Source organism: Simochromis diagramma, unplaced genomic scaffold, assembly GCF_900408965.1.
Source record: "Simochromis diagramma unplaced genomic scaffold, fSimDia1.1 OVJJ01000412.1, whole genome shotgun sequence".
Classification (NCBI taxonomy): domain Eukaryota; kingdom Metazoa; phylum Chordata; class Actinopteri; order Cichliformes; family Cichlidae; genus Simochromis; species Simochromis diagramma.
In genome coordinates this window covers 296,233-319,757 of record NW_024387238.1, presented here as the reverse complement: position 1 = coordinate 319,757, position 23,525 = coordinate 296,233, and the positions used below count along the sequence as shown (strand labels likewise).

At 39.5% G+C, this 23,525-nt stretch overlaps 1 protein-coding gene across 1 annotated transcript; it reads right to left on the bottom strand.

The window, feature by feature from the left end:
* Positions 1-1,579: 1,579 nt before the first annotated feature.
* Positions 1,580-22,592, bottom strand: LOC120746994 (Down syndrome cell adhesion molecule homolog). The gene is made up of 18 exons (XM_040052569.1): positions 22,314-22,592; positions 22,032-22,064; positions 20,219-20,479; positions 19,435-19,701; positions 15,592-15,855; positions 15,191-15,469; positions 11,414-11,677; positions 11,013-11,291; positions 9,287-9,550; positions 8,886-9,164; positions 4,483-4,743; positions 3,930-4,040; positions 3,813-3,828; positions 3,635-3,726; positions 3,460-3,510; positions 3,319-3,375; positions 3,142-3,204; positions 1,580-2,855 (listed from the first exon to the last, which is right to left on the bottom strand). The coding sequence occupies exons 1-18, from the start codon at positions 22,348-22,350 to the stop codon at positions 2,848-2,850; spliced, it is 2,886 nt and encodes a 961-aa protein (XP_039908503.1). The 5' UTR covers positions 22,351-22,592; the 3' UTR covers positions 1,580-2,847.
* Between the last annotated feature and the right edge of the window lie 933 nt (positions 22,593-23,525).

Sequence of the window (23,525 nt, the reverse complement as noted above, 5' to 3'; positions counted from 1 at the left end):
CACGTGTTAGAGAGCACAGCTCATGCAGTGAAAACCTTGTGTGCTGTCCATGGTGCTGAAATAATATCAGTTTAGTGAATTTAATATCACTTCTTATTAGTCGTGTGCAATACTGCAAGATTTGGTATCAATCTAATACCAAGTAAATACCAGGCCTATATCGCTGATACTGATACCAGTACCAATACTTTTTAATAATTACCATCATCAGTGTTGCTAATTCTGAATGAATTTTCATGACCTTTAAGACAGCCAGGTTGCTTCTTAGATGAAACTGCAGCAGTGCGTACAGGAAAGAAACAGAAAGTAAAGTATCGAGTTCATTACACTCATAAGGAAAAAGAACGTGTTGGTTGACCAGGTGGACTGGGAGACCATGACAGATACAATAAATTATAAATGGATTATGTCTCCCTCTATTGGCCACCAGCTGTAAACACAGTCCAGTGATTGTACTTGGAAGCTGTGTTCAGAGTCTGACATGAGAAATATGGGAGAGGAACTATATCTGTATGTCCACACTGACACTTACCCTTATTTACCATGGGCCCACCAGCGGAGAATGCGGTTTAGAAAAGAAGAGAAGCTGAGATTTACAGGGATATTTGGTGTATTACGGTACAATCACAATAGTGTAAGCATAGTTTGAGTTCCAAAAATGATAACACTTCACCCAGTCATGAAGAATTTTCTTAATACTGTTTGTTTAAAGAAAATTTTAACATATTTAAACGATGCCTTCTCTGTGCGATTGAGAAATAAAAACTGTGATATAGGCTTTTAGGCAAGAAGTGCAAAACAAATAATAACTTAAACCTCTGGAATTAAAGAAAGTGGTACAGAAAGAAGGCCTTATCTGTATAAGAAGAATTACCAGTACCGCGATGGTACGAGGGAAATTTCTTTTGCAGTTCGTCTGAAAAGCTGCACTTGTGCTTTGGCATCTTTTAAAGATCATCTGTTCCAACTGTGAGGCAGAACAACCACTCACAAAGCAGCAGCTCGGCGTGTGACATCACACATATGACTTGCCAATCACAGGTAAGAAATGATGACACGTGGAGCACTTGGCTCTCCACAATAGAGAGAGATTTGCAATATAAAAAGAAGGATATACAAAAAATTGAGTGGGCTAGGCTCAAATCCTTTTTTGTACTAGTATAGTTCATATTTAAAGTTGATGTTGTATTACATTTCATTTATGTTAAATCTGTTTCCACTTCACTATAAATCTGAAAAAACAGTCTGTTTTTTCCCCACTGTTGTTCCACTGTCATACGAATACAATAAAGTGTAACGACTGCCAGATATTGAAAGCTGAGGATTTTCTGGGGGAAAAAAGGCCAAAAGCTGTCACTTACAGTATGATTTCTGACACTTTTACAGCCAAGATTATGATACCTGGTAAAGGGTCTTTTAAAGGACCTTTGAACAATGATATCTGCTGTTTTTTGTCTGTACCGTTCGGCACTGTATTTTTGTCTGATATTTTTCTAAAGGAGAGTTTCCATCAGTTGTCACAGTGTGGTATTTTTCCCAGTACAGGTAGATCATATAAAATGTGCAGTCCACACAGAGAACAAGTGCAGTGCTACAGGGGCACACCTGACACTTTTGTATCCCTTCAACTAAGGAAATACTTTATATTTATATCTGACAATATCAGCATGTAGCTGTCAAGAGAACACCACTGTGCTGTTATTGTCTGCATTTCTTGTTGCCTCTTTGCTAAAACAAGTCATTTACTTTTTCTCTTCAACCACAGGCTGCTTTTCCTCTTTTCTGGGGGCTCAGGCAGAAATCATGAGTCATTTTCAGCTGATTAATAAATAGGATATAGCAGACAGTTAGAAAAGACATTTTTATCCACATATAAGCATCACGGGTCACTCAGAAGAACAAAGACGTTTTGTCGTGATATTATTTGATTATTTTTAAAAGCACCACAAATATTTTACACACATCAAACTGTAAACAGCATAAAAAGACACAAACATCACCTACAGAAAACTATTTGATCACACACAAAATGTTCTCTGTCATGGCCTCAGTGATGACATGAATAACATTGTAAAATCTGAACTTTGACAATAAGTTTTTGTTTTCTTATAAATCAGCAGTATAATGCATCATAAGACAGTGTAATATTTCATCCCTGTTTTTTCTCAGAACAAATAATCAACTAATTTTATTACATGTACATGGGGATTTTCACAGTTCAGCATCAATCATCAAAATCTGCTGAGGCAGTCCCAACAGCACACAGAGGTCAACAACCTTTGTCTTCTCAAAACTAGGCGCCTGCTAATGTCTCTCTATCTGCTGTCTTCCTTTCTCGTGTCCTTGCTGCCCATTTCTTCGCACACTGTGTTCTCCTTTCTGTCGCCTCTGCTTCTCACCTCTGACTTATTCTCCCAATTCTGTGTGTCTGCTCTATGTGTGAGTGTTTAGCAGCTTGACCTATGGCCTACTTAAATGAATAACGAATATAATGCTTTACTATCGTTAATACAACTAAATCCCTAATACTAAAATAATCTATTCTTACACTTTAAAGATAACATGTAAAATTCAGCAGGAAGTGAGTGAACATCTTATAGAAATAAAACAAAGAGACTGAAACAAACTCACAGAACCAAATCATGAAATTGTGTCTTGATGGAAACAATGTCCCACACCATCCACCCTCCACTTATTACAACAGAAATAAACACAATAGGATTTTAATACAAAGATGAACCTTATAATCAGTCTTCCAGTGTTGATATTAAACCAAGAGCATGTCATTGTTTACACTGACGTTGCTGACGTTGTTCGTGAGTCTTGAGTTTTGTTGAAATAATCTTTTTATGGACCTGAAACAAAATCAGAACAAATACGACTTCAAAAGTGAAAAACAAAGAAATAATGTTGCCAAAGATGTGATGATGCTTTCTGACACGTTCATGCTTTAATCACACAGAACTGATCTCATCTGTTTTATTCAGACATCACAACAGCAGCAGAACACAACTAAAGCCAATCGTATAAAAAGTGATTCAGCTCATCAGCTCCACAAACTTTAGCAATGATGTCACACATTTAACTGCACATGTAATCTGATTACTAATGATTCAGTCTGTGTAGAGTTCACATTTGTACCTGAGGCTGATTCAGGATTCACATTATTGTAGTCAGAGCTCTCCTCTGTGCCATCATGTCTGCCTGTTGTGATGATGGATTATTGTGTTTAATAACATGGAGACTGTCTTCCTCTAAAATTACACAAGTTACAAAAACATTCGACCAATTATTACATTTCATGTTTGTTGTACTCACTCCTCTTATCAAGACCTTCAAGCTGAAATCCAGATGTGACGTTGTTGTATTCATCTGCTGAAATAATGAAGTTTGATCAGTCAGAATAAATATTTACATTTCTTACAGCTCTGTTATTATCAAAGTTTATACTGTTTGTACCACTTCCAGTGTTTCCAGAGCCTCTGATTGGTTCATAGACTGAAAGATCACCTACAAGTCATTGAAAATAAGAAAGAGGGAAGAAAAATATTATTTATTTTTGTTTTTGTCACTGTTTGCTGGAAAACTGAGTGTTGAAAACTGTATTAAAGAGAAAAGTAATTTCTGGTCTCACCATGAAGAAGAGAGGAGTAAACCTGAGCTTCATTCTGGTTGGATGTTTGTTGTGAAGCAGAGCTTTGATTGGTGCTCTGAGACTGAGTGAGACTGAAACAAATAATGAAAATTTAATGAGGAATTCAAAGTTAGCTTCATTTGAAGTTATATAAATGAAACTAAACTGCTGCACCAACCTGTTACAACAGGGTTCTGTAAAAAGCACAAAGATTATTACATCAGTTTGTTTAAAAGTGTCACAGCATCAAAATAAATTATTTTTCCTTTAAAAAGTCAAACAGAAAATCTCTCACCCTTTATCTGTTTATAGCAACACATCAGCAGCAGCACGGCAATAATTCCACTAACAAGTCCGACGATGAACGGAACGATAAACGAACTTCTTTCACATCCAAAACCTGAAACTAGAAAATGTCAGATTTTGGATCTGAAATCTTAATATAAAGAAACAAAAACTGATGTTTACATTGAGATTTTCTGTTTCCTGTCAGAAACTGTAAGCATGACTCTGCTCTGTGGTTTCATGTTGTGACTCCTGTTCTACACTACTTGCAGTCTTACTTGTAGAGTTGTTACAGAACTAATTGTGAATTTATGTTGATTTGGAGATTTGCTGAAAGTGATTGTTTCACATTTATAATCCCACCTAGTCTCCCCTCCTTGGATCACATTCCTGACACTGATTCTCTCGACTCCACATTTTACATGACTATTCATGTTCAACCATTTCCAATAAGAACATGTTTACAATGCCAAAGAGGTTAACATGAGATATAATGCTGTTTGATCTTCATAGTAATCCTCAATCATCAATCTATTCAACATTGTTGCTGAATACAAACTCACCAGCTGTGTTAATGTGAACTTCTTGGCTGTCCTCTGTGTAGTAAACTGGGTTTCCTCTTCCTCCTCTGCACCTGTAGAGTCCTTCCTGTGAGGCATTGATTTGTCCATTTGATGGGGAGACAACATCCACTGTGGTATTATCTCTGTACCAGTAGTATTTCCATCCAGATGATGATGATGGGTTCACAGAGCAGGTCAGGGTCACACTGCCCCCTACTGGAACAGCTGTGTTATCAGCTCTCAGTTTGGCCTTTGGTTTATCTGCAGTTCAGTTTAGAAAAAGAACAAACAAATAAATGACTGAATCTAAATAATTTAAAAAACTAGATGGTGTCGCGGTTCGAATTTTGAGGAAGAGACATACGACTGAAAGTCCATAGTGGGTCAACACAAATTATTTTATTAAAACACATATATATGGTGAAGATAGGCTCTGCAAAACATCAAGCTCCATCTCCCCCTTACAATAGGTGGGTGTAATATTTATACTTATGATGACCAGTACCTCGCGTCACTAAAACAGAACAGTTCCTCTTTCAGTTCCTCCAGATGCATCCTGTTATTCTGCTTGTCCAGACTTAAACAACACTTGCAATCAGTTTACCCAGACAGGCTATGTGTCTGTGTCGTTAATCTAAGTGCATGACCCCCCTCTACATCATCTGTTACCAGGCAAACATCCATAGCAGCCTGCTAAATGCACACAGGCAATATGTAGTAAATTATACTGTAAACATGTAGGCAACCTTTCAATAGCTGAACTTTGCTCCATTGATCAGCCAGACATCGCGCTGCTCGTAGCTTCAAACCATTAATTAACTTACCCGAGCTTCAACCCTTTAATTATGCAATATGTGTATAACATGATTACAGTTGCACCTGCAATGAAAGATTATGTGCTTATGCTAACACCTGAAATACAGACTTTAATATAACCTCACCAGTTTCAATAAATGTGCCAATGAAATGATAACAATGATAAATCATAAATGATGCAACAGTAATAATAAGGATTATGAATAGTGACAGTAAAATAATATTTCATCTCGACAATGGAAATGGTGAACATGACCAAATCTTGATGACAAGATAAAATAAACTATAAACTCATTTTTATCAACACTGTAAAAGTTTTCTTAGCTGTACTTAAAAAGTAATTTGTCATGGTCTGGTGACTCTGTGTTTAAGAATGAACAAATGAATGAAGCCCATATTTGTCACTTCCAGTTGCCTGCAGTGAAAATGGACCCTTCCCACCTTACATATATTATACAAACATCACATTACAGGTCAGAATAGGTAGCATTTAAGAAAGGCAATGAAAATACACAACATCGGGGACAGAAGGAGAAAAAAAGGACTCGACTCAGACTGCGTTCCACTAGGAGAGCAGTTTGTGTGTGTGTGTGTCTGTGTCAGTTACGCGCATATGTCAAGAATCAAGAATCAAGAAAGCCTTTATTTGTCACATGCAAATTGCCCTACCACGAAATGAACAGCATTATGGAAAAACACTGAAATGTACAACACAACGGGCAAGTCGAGGAGGGGAAAGAAGAGACCTACTTATGCTGGGCTCCTATGGGAGGACAGCATGAGAACAGAAAACAAAAAAAAAAAAGACTCCTCTGCACAAAGAGCACATAAATGTCCACATCACAACATCATGAAGCACGTGACAAGCAACAGGGGTGGGTAAGGAGTGAGAAGTAAGCCGATGCAGACACAGCGATCCTGCCTTGCAGCTATTCATCCAGCGCTGGGCCCAGACCCGCCATCCGACTCGGCCTTGGAGATAAGCGTATGAGGGTGTTTGGAACAAAGAGCCTAAACACACCGGTCTGGTGGGCGGCCGCGAGGAAGGCGGCAGCGACCACTGAGCCAGTCTGGTGGGCGGCCGCGAGGAAGGCGGCGGCGATGACGTCCAGAACATGGCTGGCGCGACGACGCGGCAGCCGCAGGACCAGGCGAAGCAGAGGCTGAGGCTGAGGCCTGACCAGGCGAAGCAGAAGCTGAGGCCGGGCCAGGCGAGGCAGCGGCTGAGGCTGAGGCTGAGTCTGATGCCGGGCCAGTAGGCGCGGAAGCCCCTGGCTGAGGAGCGGCCGGGCCAGACTGGAGGACAGGGGACTGGAGGACAGGAGGAGACTGAACTAGAGTAGACTGGAGGGCAGGAGGAGACTGAACTAGAGTAGACTGGAGGGCAGGAGGAGACTGAAGAGTAGACTGGAGGGCAGGAGGAGACTGAACTAGAGGGGACTGGACTACAGGGGACTGGAGTGAAGGCTGAACAGCAGGTGAGTGAACTGACTGGACTGAGGAGACTAATGGATAAACAGAGGTCGGTGAGGCTAATGGCTGAGCTATAGACTGAGCTAATGCGGGAGATAAAGCTACAGCCTGAGCTAGTAAGGCCGGTGCCTGAGCAGGGGACACTTCAGCTAGCCTAACCAGGGATAGAGCTAGTGCGTGAAAGGCTGGATCAGGTGGTGGATGAAGTGGTGGACTGATGGGTAAGCAGGCTAGCTCTTCCGAGCCTCCAGAGCATGAGGGCACTGGCTGGAGAGCCTCGGCTGGGCCTCTGGGATGGTCAGGTTGGATTCTGGCTGCCCTCAGCCTAGGCGCCGGGACAGGCACGGGAGGTGGCTGGACACCAGTCACCCCCACACGAGAAACAGGAACGGGTGTGGCGGTAGACTGGGTCGCAGCTGCCCTCCTCCTGGGAGTAAGGGTCGTAACATCAATGACACGACAGTGAACGAGTAGAAACAGAGTGCTTAAATACACAGACTGATGAGGATGATAATGAGAGACCGGTGAGCACACAGCTGAACATAATCTGGCTAATGACACAAGACGAGCTGACACAGGAAAAGCAGGAAGTGAGCACATGGAAGTGGCAAAATAAACTGAACATGAACAAAACTGAAAACACTGGGTCACCGACCCAGGAACCCTGACAATGAGAAGCTAAGCAGGAAACATAAGGGAGGGAGAAAAATGTGACCGCCTCCGTCAGAGCCAAACGAGAAATGTTTTTGATTCTTTAAGGTTCTGTTATTTATTGTTTTTTCATGGTTTCACCTTTTGTATTTCTAGTTCCTTTTGTTATTCGTTAGGACTTTTGTATTAAATCCAGTCATGTTTGTGTATTTTATTTTAACAAATGGCAGTGTTTTAAAAGATGAGAGGCCACAATGACTTATTCTTTCTTATAAAATTGTAGATTTGCTGCTATTTGTTATTATTATTATTATTATTATTATTATTATTATTATTATTATGTCTGATTATTTCTGTTATTATTGTCCTCAGGTTTAAATGCTTCTTTTTCTTTTTAAAACTTTAGTTTTATCTGCTGTTGCTGTTATTATACATTAAAACACATACATGTAGTAATGATCGATTACAGCATTTGTGAGCAAAGTAACACGTAAAATACAGCAGTCCTGGTTAAAGTTTCAAATTTCACAGCATGAAAAAAGTTTCCATAACAAAATTAATTAAAGATACTCAGTATTTTATACTATTTCTGATTATTGGAACACACATTATGAATAAATGCTACTGGTTACAGTGATAAAGCAGGGAGGTCTTCACTGATACACTCAGAGACAGTAACTAACATCAAATATCAAAAATCACATCATTAATAATATCAGTAAATCAAACATATCCATCACTTATGTGATTCTACATTCACACACACACACACACACACACTGAACTGGACCATCTTCGGGTTCTGCGAGTGACTTTAAAGGGCTCAATCTCAATATCCTCCTGCTGGAGGTGACTGGTGGTGGTGATTATGGTAGTCATAGCAACAGTAACAATATTTTTATGTTATATTTTTGACTTCCCTCCCTCGATTCTTCTCCATCTGCTGCTTTGCTCTGGTGTCTTTTTTGGAGTGAAGCTGGTGTGGCTCCAACCATAAATGTTTTCAATTGAGCTCTAAATCTAATTGGTCATCATTGCTTTTTGTATTAAACACAGTCATGTGTGTGTTTTATTTTAACAAATGGCAGTGTTTTATGAGAGGACAGGCCAGAATGACTTAACAAAAAAAATACAAACTGTAGATTTATTGTTATTTGTTGTAAACTACTACTACTACTACTACTACTACTACTACTATTATTATTATTATTATTATTATTATCTCTGTTTATTTCTGTCATTATGGTCCTCAGGTGATGGAGCAGCAGGTCAGCATTGGCGTCTCTATACCAGCTGAAAGTTCATGACACAAAGTGGTGACAAACTGTCTACAATGAGGCTACTATCAGCTGCAGCTCTTTGTCTGACTAACAATGTAACATGCTTTGTAGACCATTGAATTCATCCTGTGCTGACCATTATGACATTTGTCAAATGGAGATCACACAACAAACATGACTTACTTGATGCTGACAATGTGAAGGCTTCACTCCACTCTGTTGAAGAATATGCGTCATCTCTGCGTCGACTCTTACACATGTAGTCTCCACTGCTGGACTCAGAAACTCTGAATGTCACATCATTATTGTGTGTCCACTGTGTGGGTGTGCTGGGTCCTCTCCATCCATACTCCCACTCAGTGGTTTCACCTCCTTCCTGCACCTCACATGTCAGAGTGATCGTCTCACCTCTGAATATCTGAGGCCAGTTGGGTTGTTGTTTTACAACAACTTTATTGGAAACTGTTCACACATATTAACAGTTGAGATACAAATAGAAACATGAAATCAACACAGAAAACTTCACATTGTATGTTTGATAATCATGAGTGAATGTATATTTCAAACTAAATGACTGAACTCACTGGTTTTCTCAATGGTGACATCATCACTTATATCAGTGTAGTAAACTGGGTTTCCTCTTGTTCCTCTGCAGCGGTAGATTCCTCCTTGAGATACTCTGATATCTCTGTTTTGTTGATCTCTGATTTTACCTTCATAGGTTCTTTGGGTTCGTCTGAACCACTCATATTTCCATCCATCAGAGCTCTGCACAGAGCAGGTCAGTGTCACACTGCCCCCTACTGGTATGATTGTTGTTCCTGCTGTCAGTGTGGCCCTGGGTTTATCTGATGTTATGAAAAAAGAAACATATACATTTTTCATCCTCTTGACTAAAAATACAAGAAAATACATTTAAACTTTAAAAACTCCCCAGATGAAAGAACAAACTTTTTTCTCTGCACTTTAAGACAGTTTGATTTTCTGTTGCTGAATTGTGTCTATGTCAACATGATGCCAGAGCTGCAGTAACTCTTACATCACAAAGTAAGCATAGTAAAACTATTTGTCCATTTTCTGGCCTGAAGAAGTTACACTGAATGTAAACTAATGGAGTTCACTGCTGAAGGAAACACAATGATGTGTTAAGAGGGAAATGTTTGGTGTTTGTTTTATACTGTATAATAGAAAGAAATCACCTTTTGTGAAGGTTTAAATGCTTCTTTTTCTTTTTAAAACTTTAGTTTTATCTGCTGTTGCTGTTATTATACATTAAAACACATACATGTAGTAATGATCGATTACAGCATTTGTGAGCAAAGTAACACGTAAAATACAGCAGTCCTGGTTAAAGTTTCAAATTTCACAGCATGAAAAAAGTTTCCATAACAAAATTAATTAAAGATACTCAGTATTTTATACTATTTCTGATTATTGGAACACACATTATGAATAAATGCTACTGGTTACAGTGATAAAGCAGGGAGGTCTTCACTGATACACTCAGAGACAGTAACTAACATCAAATATCAAAAATCACATCATTAATAATATCAGTAAATCAAACATATCCATCACTTATGTGATTCTACATTCACACACACACACACACACACACTGAACTGGACCATCTTCGGGTTCTGCGAGTGACTTTAAAGGGCTCAATCTCAATATCCTCCTGCTGGAGGTGACTGGTGGTGGTGATTATGGTAGTCATAGCAACAGTAACAATATTTTTATGTTATATTTTTGACTTCCCTCCCTCGATTCTTCTCCATCTGCTGCTTTGCTCTGGTGTCTTTTTTGGAGTGAAGCTGGTGTGGCTCCAACCATAAATGTTTTCAATTGAGCTCTAAATCTAATTGGTCATCATTGCTTTTTGTATTAAACACAGTCATGTGTGTGTTTTATTTTAACAAATGGCAGTGTTTTATGAGAGGACAGGCCAGAATGACTTAACAAAAAAAATACAAACTGTAGATTTATTGTTATTTGTTGTAAACTACTACTACTACTACTACTACTACTACTATTATTATTATTATTATTATTATTATTATTATTATTATCTCTGTTTATTTCTGTCATTATGGTCCTCAGGTGATGGAGCAGCAGGTCAGCATTGGCGTCTCTATACCAGCTGAAAGTTGATGACACAAAGTGGTGACAAACTGTCTACAATGAGGCTACTATCAGCTGCAGCTCTTTGTCTGACTAACAATGTAACATGCTTTGTAGACCATTGAATTCATCCTGTGCTGACCATTATGACATTTGTCAAATGGAGATCACACAACAAACGTGACTTACTTGATGCTGACAATGTGAAGGCTTCACTCCACTCTGTTGAAGAATATGAGTCATCTCTGCGTCGACTCTTACACATGTAGTCTCCACTGCTGGACTCAGAAACTCTGAATGTCACATTATTATTGTGTGTCCACTGTGTGGGTGTGCTGGGTCCTCTCCATTCATACTCCCACTCAGTGGTTTCACCTCCTTCCTGCACCTCACATGTCAGAGTGATCGTCTCACCTCTGAATATCTGAGGCCAGTTGGGTTGTTGTTTTACAACAACTTTATTGGAAACTGTTCACACATATTAACAGTTGAGATACAAATAGAAACATGAAATCAACACAGAAAACTTCACATTGTATGTTTGATAATCATGAGTGAATGTATATTTCAAACTAAATGACTGAACTCACTGGTTTTCTCAATGGTGACATCATCACTTATATCAGTGTAGTAAACTGGGTTTCCTCTTGTTCCTCTGCAGCGGTAGATTCCTCCTTCAGATACTCTGATATCTCTGTTTTGTTGATCTCTGATTTTACTTTCAGAGGTTGTTTGGGTTCGTCTGAACCACTCATATTTCCATCCATCAGAGCTCTGCACAGAGCAGGTCAGTGTCACACTGCCCCCTACTGGTATGATTGTTGTTCCTGCTGTCAGTGTGGCCCTGGTTTTATCTAATGTTATGAAAAAGGAAACATATACATTTTGAATCCTCTTGACTAAAAATACATTAATCATGAGTGAATGTATATTTCAAACTAAATGACTGAACATAGTTTTTTACTCTGCACTTTAAGACAGTTTGATTTTCAGTTTGATTTTATCTCAACATGAAAAAGGTGGAAAATTATATAAATATGCACATGATTCATTAAAAATGCATAAGAACAAACAATCATACCTAAACATCTCACTCTCTCCAAGGCCCAGGGCCGTAACAAAGTATTATTATCTATAAATCTATAAATAGCTGTGTTCAAACCAAAGCAGGTAGTTAAATAGTACATTTTTTATAAGCTTAGTTATTCAGGGTTTTTACTGTTCTATTACCATAATTGTGCAGCACCCGGTCCCCTTATCCAATAGCTGTAGAAGTTTAGAACTTCTCTTTATCTTTATCTAACTTTGTCTTTTTTATTTGTTTCTCTTAATACCAGAAGGTTAAGACCAGTGTTTGGACTAAAAGGTTCCCCTTTGTTAACTTTATTATTGTGTCTGTTTCTTGTATAGTTATCAAACCACACTTCCTGTTTTATTTCGGTAGTCATTAGTTTCTTGTGTCTTATGTTGAGTTTTACTTGAGTTTCACTTTTTCTTATTCACTCTGTCTCAGAGTGCATTTGGGTCCTCATCTTTCATCACGTGACAGGAGGAAGAACTTTGATGTTTTCTTTTCTGCACAGTTCAGATCAAAAACTTTAAACAGCTGTATTATGTTCAACGATTTATCCATTAATTAAATATAAAACACGGAATTAAATTTTCAGAGAAAATAAAGGGCACAAACACTGCATTAAGAGATTACACATATTTAGAAATGATTTTTGATTATGGAGGAAAAATTAGGTCGCTTCATTCACTTTTTCACATTGACTGGTGTTTCAAAATGAATTTTCTCAAACTTTGGAGAATTCAAGCTGTTTTATTGCAGATAAAAATTTTGGACTCACCAGTTTCCCTAATGATGACTGAGTCACTTTCTACTGTGATTGAATTTGTCCCTTTTATACGTCCTCTACAGCTGTAGATGCCAGCTTGAGAGGTCACATGTACTCTGTTTGATTCACTAGTTACTGTGGTCTTCTCTGAGTATGAACAAGGTTCTCTGAACCACACATTCAAAGTCAGCAGAGTGGTTCACATTAGTGATGGGATTTCCGGCTCTTTTTAGAGAACCGGCTCTTTCGGTTCAGCTCACTAAAAAGAGCCGGTTCTTTCGGCTCCGAACCGGCTCTTCAGGTTGTTTTGTTGCTTTAATTAATGCAATCATATTGTGTTTATTATGTTGATCTTTTTGTTAGGGTTTGTATTGTTGATTGTCATTTATGCTTAGAAATATCTACTTATATATGCTTAGAGTTTTATAATTAGTTTTAGATTGGTAGAGGTTTGATCCTTGATAGTCTGCAAACTTTGTGTGCATTAGAGAGCACTCTGGGAGCATGGGAGAGGTCGTACCTTCTCTTATTGTTTTATGGTAGGATAAACGTGGCTATATCTGTTTTAGGCTAAGTGCCTTTTGTTTAGATGAACTGTTGGACTTCCAGACCAGCAGGTTTAGGGAGGTCATTTATGGGGTCACACTCTGACCCCCCCCCCCCCCCCCCCCCCCCCCCCCACACACACACACACACACACACACTTACACAACACACAGGCAAGGTACTCTTTGTTTGTATGTAGACGTCGTATGTTAATGAACTTATGCATATTCATGTAACCTCAATAAAAGAGCAGTGTTACGAGGGAGCAGACGAGAGCAACTGGGGTCAAGCGAAGGAACGGCGTTTGTCCGGTTCTCTCCCGTGCACGAGAAACATGAAGCACATTGCCTACTCGTGTCTTGTTTTGCTGTGTAGCAAATTGTCCTTAACGCTCCAGCGAATAGGTTCAAGCTACAAACCTATCACTTTTTTTCTTTTTTTTTTGCTTGTTTTCTCTGTTTTTCTTTCGACAGGTGATCTGGGAGATTTTTTTTTCTCTTTTTAAGTGTCCTTTCTCACTGTCTCTCTTCCCCTCTGCTTTTGTTTTCCTTCATCTTTCATTCTCCCTTTCCTATCCCCCAGCCATGTCTGTCCCATCTGTAACAACTGAAAGTAAAATAAAATAAAATAATAACAACAAATGGACCAATACAGCAAGACCTCGATGATCCATTTGGTAAAGTAAATCTGTTGGGTATCTGTGTTGGCCTTGAGGCATCAATTCTGATGGCTAAAGAAACGGGACAGGCAAAAAAAAAGTAAATGACTGAATCAAAACCATTTAAATAACTAGAACATCACCAAATCTTGGTGATCTTGAAGAGATACAAACTGTACAGTCGTTTTGATCGAAGCTGTGAAAGTTTTATATTTTCTTGGCTGTATTTAAAAAGTACTTGAAGACTGATTAATAAGCTGGTCCGTCTTTAGGACCTGGGAGTTTAAAGGGATCAACCTCAATCAGCCTCCTGCTAAAGGTGAGTGGAAGTGACTCAGAGTTGTGAGAATGTTAATCATAGAAACAGTAACATTATTTTTGAAGGTATGTCTGTGTTTGTTTATTTATTTTAAAAGATGGCAGTATTTGATCAGATGATAGTTCAGAATTACTTTTATTATTTGTTTTTATGGAAATTGTACATCAATTGTTATTTGTTTTAATATATTCTCCAAAAGTTGATTCTGTTCATCTGGACGTATCTTTTTATGGGAGAAACGTTTACACCTACAGGCCAGTGGACACTCTTTCAAGGATGAGGATGTACACATCCTGGACAGGGAAGAACGCTGGTTTGAGCGCGGAGTCAAGGAGGCTATTTACGTGAAAAGGGAAAGACCATCTCTGAATCGAGGAGCGGGCCTAAGGGTACATCTTTCACCATCTTACAATGCTGTGATTGCAGCCATTCCCCAACTCTCTGTGAATGGTACTCATGGCCATTGATCAGTGGGTTTTGGTCAGTGGTTGTTGATCAATGGTCCTGAGAATTTGCATAATTCTGATTAAGGAACTGACCTCCGAGCCCATTGTTTCTTCAGTGGGTTGGTTTCAGTCATTATGCAAATGTACTGTTTATAAGATTGAGGAAACCTGCTGTCAGCTGAGACTGAAGAAGTCACTTGGATGAGTGACAAAACGTTTCTCCCACAAAACGCTACGTCCAGATGAACAGAATACACTTTTGGAGATTTACTTCCCTGGATGATTGAGAATGCATCAAGACGTTTGAATATATTATTTATTTATCCTGTTTCTGTCATCATTGTCCTCAGGTGATGGAGCAGCAGGTCAGCATTGGCGTCTCTATACCAGCTGAAAGTTGATGACACAAAGTGGTGACAAACTGTCTACAATGAGGCTACTATCAGCTGCAGCTCTTTGTCTGACTAACAATGTAACATGCTTTGTAGACCATTGAATCCATCCTGTGCTGACCAGTATGACATTTGTCAAATGGAGATCACACAACAAACATGACTTACTTGATACTGACAATGTGAAGGCTTCACTCCACTCTGTTGAAGAATATGAGTCATCTCTGCGTCGACTCTTACACATGTAGTCTCCACTGCTGGACTCAGAAACTCTGAATGTCACATCATTATTGTGTGTCCACTGTGTGGGTGTCCTGGGTCCTCTCCATTCATACTCCCACTCAGTGGTTTCACCTCCTTCCTGCACCTCACATGTCAGAGTGATCGTCTCACCTCTGAATATCTGAGGCCAGTTGGGTTGTTGTTTTACAACAACTTTATTGGAAACTGTTCACACATATTAACAGTTGAGATACAAACAGAAACATGAAATCAACACAGAAAACTTCACATTGTATGTTTGATAATCATGAGTGAATGTATATTTCAAACTAAATGACTGAACTCACAGGTTATCTCAATGGTGACATCATCACTTTTATCAGTGTAGTAAACTGGGTTTCCTCTTGTTCCTCTGCAGCGGTAGATTCCTCCTTGAGATACTCTGATATCTCTGTTTTGTTGATCTCTGATTTGACCTTCAGAGGTTCTTTGGGTTCGTCTGAACCACTCATATTTCCATCCATGAGCGCTCTGCACAGAGCAGGTCAGTGTCACACTGCCCCCTACTGGTATGATTGTTGTTCCTGCTGTCAGTGTGGCCCTGGGTTTATCTGCAGATATGAAAAAGGAGGAAAAATATATAAATATGCACATGATTCATTAAAAATGAATAAAAACAAACAATCATACCTACACAGATCTGAAGCTTTTCAGTCAGTGACTCTGAGTAAATGGATTTGCTCTAATGATATTATTGTGTTTAGCCACTTAGAAGCAATGCTGTAAAGAAGACTAGATCAAAATTTCTCCACAATGATGAGACAAACTGATTAAAAAAAAAAGATTACTTCAAGTCGTTGCTGTTAAAGGAGGTTTTACAAGCTACTGAATCATGAGGTGTGCTTAGTTTTTTCAGGACTGTAGAGACTCATGTGAAAGCTTTCTTTGCAACTTTGCATGTGATACAGTAGATGGAATGCAAAAGATTTGTTTTCCATTCACCCGAGTCTTCCTGAGAGCAAAACTTTGTAATGAGAAAGATTACTGTAGTAATGTGTCTGTAATAAACTGAGGCCATTTTCTAGCCTTTGGTTCGGCTTCTATGACCTGAATAAAGGTGCAGCATCTGGTGCTCATGAGGCCAAACATCTTTCCTGAAAATCTGCACAAACCTCAAACCAAAATACACAAAAAGAACTGGTGACAATTACACAAGCATAGCCCCTGATAATTACACTTTTTCATTTTAAATCCAAGCTTTAAATTCCACGCTATTTCCCAGAATGCAACACTGCTCTATTTTTTTTTTTTTTTTTTTTTTGTGTCCCGTTTGGATCTTTAGCCATCAGAATTGTTGTCTTAAGGCCAAGAAAGATGCCAAGCGGATTTATTTTACCAAGTGGATCATCATGGCCTTGCCATATTGGTCCATTTCATTGACCTTTATTATAATTATGAATTTATTTTATTTTCAGTTGCTACAAACGGGACAGACATGACTGGGGGATAGGACAGGGAGAAAGAATGAAAGAAAGAGAGGGAGAGAAAGAAAACCAAAGGGGAGAAGAGACGGTGAGAAGGGGGGGAAGAAAGAAAAAAAAAAAAAACCAAACAAAAAAAACAAACACCTGGGTCACCTGTATGGAGAAAAAAAACAGAAGAGAAAGCAAACAACAAAGAGCAACATAATAAAAAAAACCAGCACCATCACAATAAACTAGCTAGCAGTAGATATCAGTAAATACTAAATAATAAACGATATTGTGCAGCACGCAAGATAGACAGCGCACAATGTGCTTTGAGGCAGCAGCCAAGAAAGCTGTAGTCCGCGTCTGTGAATACCCGTGTGTACACCTGTGTGCATACCTGTGTGGATCAGCATGCTTGCATTCCAAAGGTTTCTCCATGTAACGATCTGCTAGGGAGTGTGGGGAGCCACAGCCCCGTCCTCCAGGGCATGAAGCAGGTATGGAGGAGATCAAAACTCCAGACATCCAGAGGCCCCCAGAACACAAGAGACCAAGGAAGACCAACAGAGGGGCAGCCGCGCCACTGTCCCAGTAAGAGCTGAGGAGAGTCCCAGATGAGGGCTCACTCAGCAGCCGCGGAGCAGAAGCCAGGGGGAGTTGTAGTGACGCGCCCGTGAGCTCCGCCGGCAGCCAGCCGTGCCTGAGTGACCGAGCCCCAGGCCGAGAGGCCGGGGGCACCCCACTTCCGAAGTGGCCCGAGCGAGCCCCAGGCTCCAGGCCCCGATAAGCGGCCGCCAAGGAGTGAGCCGGTGTGTACCCGGACGCCCACCCCCAGACACAAAGAACCACCAATGCACCGACACCTGAGGGAGTCTGCCACCGGCAGGGGAAGTGGTGGTGGGTGGAGATAGGCCTCCAAACCTTGGAGGGCCTGAGATGTCCCCAGAGAGGTGACGTCTGATACCCAACCTGACATATAGACACAGACATACAGGCACACACAGACACAAACATCCATTCCCACCCTCATGCTCTCATATGCACTTACTCCACACTCAACCAACGTGGAGACAGACATAAAGAGACGCTGTACACACGATCACACTCCCCAAGCGTACTCTACGAACCGGGTCTAGGTACCCTTGCCCCTGGAGGGGGGAACTGCACCCAGACCCAGGTGGTGTTACCCTTTTCCCTGCGGTGGGGAGAGGCAGACCGCCCCGACTCCACAGCAGCAGGGAGGCCCCACACTCCAGACCGCAGTCAGACGGCCAACTCCTCCTCCTAGCCCCCCCGCTCCAGCAGGTCGCAGAGAACGGGGGTGAGAGAAGACTCCAAACCTCCCTCCACCCGCTCATTGTAGTGTTGATGCATGTGTGTTCTAAGGTGCAATTAAAACCCAGGAGGGCATGGAGCTACCTGCCAGAGAGCAGCAGGTAAGCGCATAGTCCCTCCTGCTAGCCCTCAATGTCTACGTGTATTCAAAATTGAGAGGTGGGCAACGACGCCAGGGGTGAGGTGTACACCCTGATGGTAACTTGGACTCCGTGTATCGTGCCCACCCCCAAGATCCTATATGTATGTGTAATGAGAGTGTGAGTAATGTGAATGTCTAAGTTGTGGGATAAAATTGAGGCAGAGGCAGCCAGCCTACACTGCTCTATTTTTAAAAAGATATGTTTAGTTCCAGTGGAAACCCAAAGCCTTAATGCAGGGATAAAGGAACATTTAAACAGCTTCCTAAGAAAGTCAAAACTGGACGGACAAAAGTTTTTCTATAGTAAAGAAACTTTTTTGTACCATTTTTCAACAGTAATCTGCATCCACATGTAAAACGTGCATTGAAATATATTTATTTATATTTCATAGAGAATCCATTGTCTGTTAGTTGGTTTTGTCATTATTTTTTATACCCAAGTCATACATATGTATCTAGTTATTTTGTGTATTTATTTTTAATATTTGAAAGCTTTTATTTTTTATAACCTTTGACTACATTTCCTGTAGTTTTGAAGGAGGCCCTGCTGGGGAGAGATGAGATTATGCTAATGATCCTGTTACAGAGGTTAAGCACAGTAAAAGTGCTAAAATGGTTCAAATCTTGCTTGATGTATTCAAAGACACTGATTCTTTTAAAGCTGTGTATGTAGAAGCCCAATCACATGAAGTTGCTGAACTGAATTTATTTTTATTTAAACAGTGTTGGAGAATAAACTCAGCAGGCAAAGCAACAGCTGACTCATCTCCTCGTTGACACAACACAGTTTGCAGCAACAGTGTGAGGCCAGACCAGCTACACACAGTAAAATGAAATGGCTTCTTTCTCCGGCTTTGATCCCCCAAATTTCATAAACTGTGTCCTGGTGGTTTTAATGTGACCTCACTGAAAGACAAACAGGCTGAAGAACTGCTGGTGTCACTGCTGTGATTGTACTTTCTGCTCTCAGTGTGGCTCTGACTCTGACTGGCACCAAACACAAGGTTATAATCTCACACAGGCGATCTGTCTTAGCTCAAAACTACACAACAGACGCACCTGATTTGTTATTTTTTCCTTAAAACTGTCATCTCTTTATATTCCCCTTTAAATGAATCATTGTAGAGTCACAATGCACTCAGTTGTGTGTCTGTTTGCACAGTGAGTTTCTTGGAGGGTCTGAATTGTTTTTTGATGTCAAGTTTAAAACAGGAAACTTCAGTTTGAATCATAGACCAACTCACATGAAACTGTCAGTCTGAAGGCATCACTCCATCCTGTTAAGAGATAGTCACTGCTACCCCGACATCTGTAGTCTCCACTGTGGGACACTGAAACTGTGCTGATCCTGTATTCACTGGATGTTGGAGGGCTGTTTGTGTTGGGTGCTGTCCATTCATATTTCCACACCTTTCCTTCACCTCCCTGAATCTCACATCTAAGAGTGATTGTCTCACCAGTGAATATCTGAGACCAGCTGTGCTGCACAGTCACTGTGATCCTGTTACGAACTAACAAACACAAACATCACTGTTTCCAGCAGCAGCTTTTTGTCATACTTGTTTGAATGATTTGTTGTGCATTAATCTTTCAAAATAACCGAAATATCAGTGTTCGGATTAACTGTGTAATTGTACAGACACACTTAATAGGTTAACCTGTTAACTACTTTAACATTTTGATAAGCTGTATTTCCGTGTTGGTTCCTCTGCAAGCTGAAATTTCAAAACTTATGGCTTCAATATAATGTATTATATATTATTATAATTTAAAAACAGGTGCAGTGATCTAGGATGAATATGCTATTTTTATGTTTCATTGTATTTTTTCTGTTCAGATCAATACATTTATATATTGCTATTTCACTGATTAGGTCTTCTAAACATTTAAAAAATCTGTAAAAACATACTGAACAAGAAGAAAAAGACAGAAAACTCAACGCCTCCATCTGTGCCTGTACAGCCACCGTTTAAAATGGATCTCTTTGAGACTTCTTTGTTTTATTTCAAATGAAATGTTTACACTCACCAGTTTCCCGAACCGTGACTGAGTCACTTTCTGTTATGGTGACAGTTTTCCCTTCAGCTCTACAGGTGTAATTTCCTCCTTTAAAAACAGAGATCGCTCTGCCTGACTCATCAGTTATTATGGACTTTTCTTCAGATGACGTTTGTCTGAACCACTCATATTTTAAGTCAGTAGATTCCTTCACATCACAGGTCAGTGTCACACTGCCCCCTGCTGGTATGATTAAACTTTGTGCTGTCAGAGTGGCCTTCTCTCTAAATTCTGTAAGTTAGAAATACAAAAAAAAAAAGAAAATTACAGTCTCTTTGATATGAAATGTGAATAATGTTAAATCACTTTTTCAGTGTCAGTGATGGTCTGGGCGTCATATCCATGGAGGGAAACACAGAATTCTACAGGCCAGGAAACTCCACCCTGACTTCCATAAGGTACTGCTTGGACCCACTGTCAGACCCTGTGCTAGTGCAGGTGGTCCTGGGTTTCGCCTGATGCACGACAATGCTCAACCTCCTGTGATGAGACTATACAGGCATATCCTGGAGGATGACCTAAATTCAACTGAACACCTCTGGGGTATTATGTTTCCGTCTATCGGGCACCAAATTTCACGATATTTGCACATTTGCAGTTTCCAAGTGTATTTTTCGATTCAAAACTGAGACATTTTTGTTAAATTTGTTTGTATTTATTCTGTTCTTGTTCTACTGAAATAGCACATTCAACATATTTAAACTATTTTCATCACACAGTATTAAGAGCTTTCAGTCATGTTACCAGCTCACTACCCTCGTGGGCAAAACATGATGTCCAATAGTGGACAGTCAGTAATGCTGGTGGGAAAAAGTAGTCAAGACTATTTGGATCATCTATCCACAGAAGAAAGACGAAGATATGAAGAGAATTTCTGGGTCTTGTGATTCATATTCTGGCAGCTTTATTTAAATCCCTGGAAATGTTTAAGTCTCTGCCAGAGAATAGTATTCATCCTTGCAATTCACAGATTCCAAGAGTATTTATTTCTATTATTGTCTGTGTATTTTTTTTTTATAAATACACCTTTGAGTCCTTCAGTTAATACAACAAAAGTACATTGTGATAGTCTGTACCCCAATACATTAAACAGGTGAGGCAATATGTCTGTTCTAGTTTTGACATGAGTGGTACTGGTTTACCAATTCAGTTTGTAAAAATTATTAAATAAATGCACAGAAATAAATCGTATGTCAGAGTGTATCAGTAAATCACACTCTGGCTCTCACCTGGTAGTTTTAAAACTGAAATTTATTACATTTAATTTCAAATGTATCGTATAAAAATAAAATAAATAAAAAGCTCCCTCAACCTCATCCTCCAGTAATTCCCTCTTCCATTTTTCACTTTCTGTTATGTTCCAGTACAGGTGGAGCTTCACGTATGCTGGGAGCACTGCAGCTCCAGCCTTAAACACTGAGACACCTAAATCTCCATACTGGCACATCAAATGCTCAGTTAAATCTTATTCAGTCTGATTCTTACTGAGCCACATCTCTGTCATATATATTGACCACTTGGCCACACTCAGCTTGCTCACTTCTCCCTTCTACTTTCTGTTTGTAACCCCAAATTTATTCTGACTCAACCTCTTCCTGGTTTTGCTGAAGAAACCAGAAAGATACAGAGAGCCAGGGGCTTTCTCTCCATGGATAACCAGCCCTCCACATTTATCACAGTAACCTGCTTGGTATCTATAGAAGTATACTACTTAATAATTTAGGTTCTAAGTTCAATACTGTTAATATAAAAAAGAGCAACAAAAGAAAAAAACACACCTTACCTTCAGCATTTCCACACAAGAGTTTACTGAGCACTAAAATCAAGATTGAAACATCATCAAAGTGACAGAAAATCATCTCATTATGAACTAAAACATTTATAAGAAGGTGAATTTTCAGACGACACATTCCTGCTCATTCTCTAATCGCTGTGCTTGTAGACTTTAAACTGGTAGTGTAAAACAACAGATTGTAGCACTAATCAAATTCTCAAACTTGTTCTCCTGCTCAAAAAAATAAAAACTGGTTCTTTATTCATAGAAAAAAATCAGTAATGTACTTACAGAATAGCCCCAGTACACAGAGTAAAGACCACTTCATCCTCACATCCAGCTCTGCTGCACTCTGATCCACAGCTAATCTTTAAGTGTTTTGGTTTCCAAAAATAATTAAGCAGAAGAAAGAGCTGCTGTACTTAAATATAGATAAGACTGTAACTTCTTCTTCTCAGTGGCCTCCACGCTTCCTTCCCATTAAAACTGAGCTCAAACATCTGCTGTAACTTCGACCGCAGCAGTGTTTGTGTTTCCTGTCCATTCAGAACATACATGTTTGTTCCTTGTGTTGTTCCCTTTCTATTTTCTATTAAAAATGTTCTGTTACAGTTTTTAAAGTCAGACAGCATTTTCACTCAGCTTATAGTTTTACTCCTTTCTTTTTTAACCAAACTGCTGTGGTCCATTGGATTGTTATCAGAGCAGAATATTTGTCAGGTTTTTGGACACTGTCAGCGGCTGGATGTCAGCATATTTGACTCTGACAGTCCTGAGAGGCTTCATGCAAAACATGATGGACTCTAGCTAAAGTGAACACACTTGGTTTGGTCTTTGCTGACTAAAGAATAATCCTACTACGCTGCAGAAAAAGATTTTATTTGACTTGTTATCAGTTCTCACAGTGTGGTATTTTTTCCCAGTACAGGTAGATCATATAAAATGTGCAGTCCACACAGAGAGCAAGTGCAATGCTACAGGGGCACACCTGTAAATTTATATCCCTTTAACTATAAGAAAACGACTTAAACGGAAATTTATATTTGAATTATGTCCATTGAATGGGCTGATTACATCTGTAGAGGGTGAAATAGATGAAGAATAAAAAACAATGTTTGTGTGGAAAACTACACCAATCAAAATGATCCAGTTCTTTTCCAATATGCAACATACTGTGTGTGTGGTTTCCATTTCACAAAGACTTTAACTTGTAGACTCATATACTGTACACACTTACACTGTACACATTTAAACTTAAAACCAGATGACCAACACATGTTCTTTGTTTATGGTTTTATTATAGTTTGCAGATATTTTTAACTGAATAATAATAATTTAGTGAATTGCAGCAGAAGCTCAAAAAAGCCACATATCAGGACTTATTGAAATCCATCTTTATATGATGTTGAGGGCAGAGAGAGAGAGACAGAGTGTTTTATTTAATTAATGTGAACAATTACAGCAGAGACTCTTACAGGCAGCTGCTTTTCAGCATGAGAAACA

Excerpts from the sequence above, each read along its gene's own strand:
- LOC120746994 (XM_040052569.1), bottom strand. The coding sequence starts at position 22,350 with ATGAAGTGGTCTTTACTCTGTGTACTGGGGCTATTCT. Across the intron at positions 15,470-15,591 it reads TGTCACCATTGAGATAACCT|TTTCCAATAAAGTTGTTGTA; the intron begins GTGAGTTCAGTC and ends ATGTGTGAACAG. Across the intron at positions 3,205-3,318 it reads TGAAGGTCTTGATAAGAGGA|GCAGACATGATGGCACAGAG; the intron begins GTGAGTACAACA and ends TCATCACAACAG.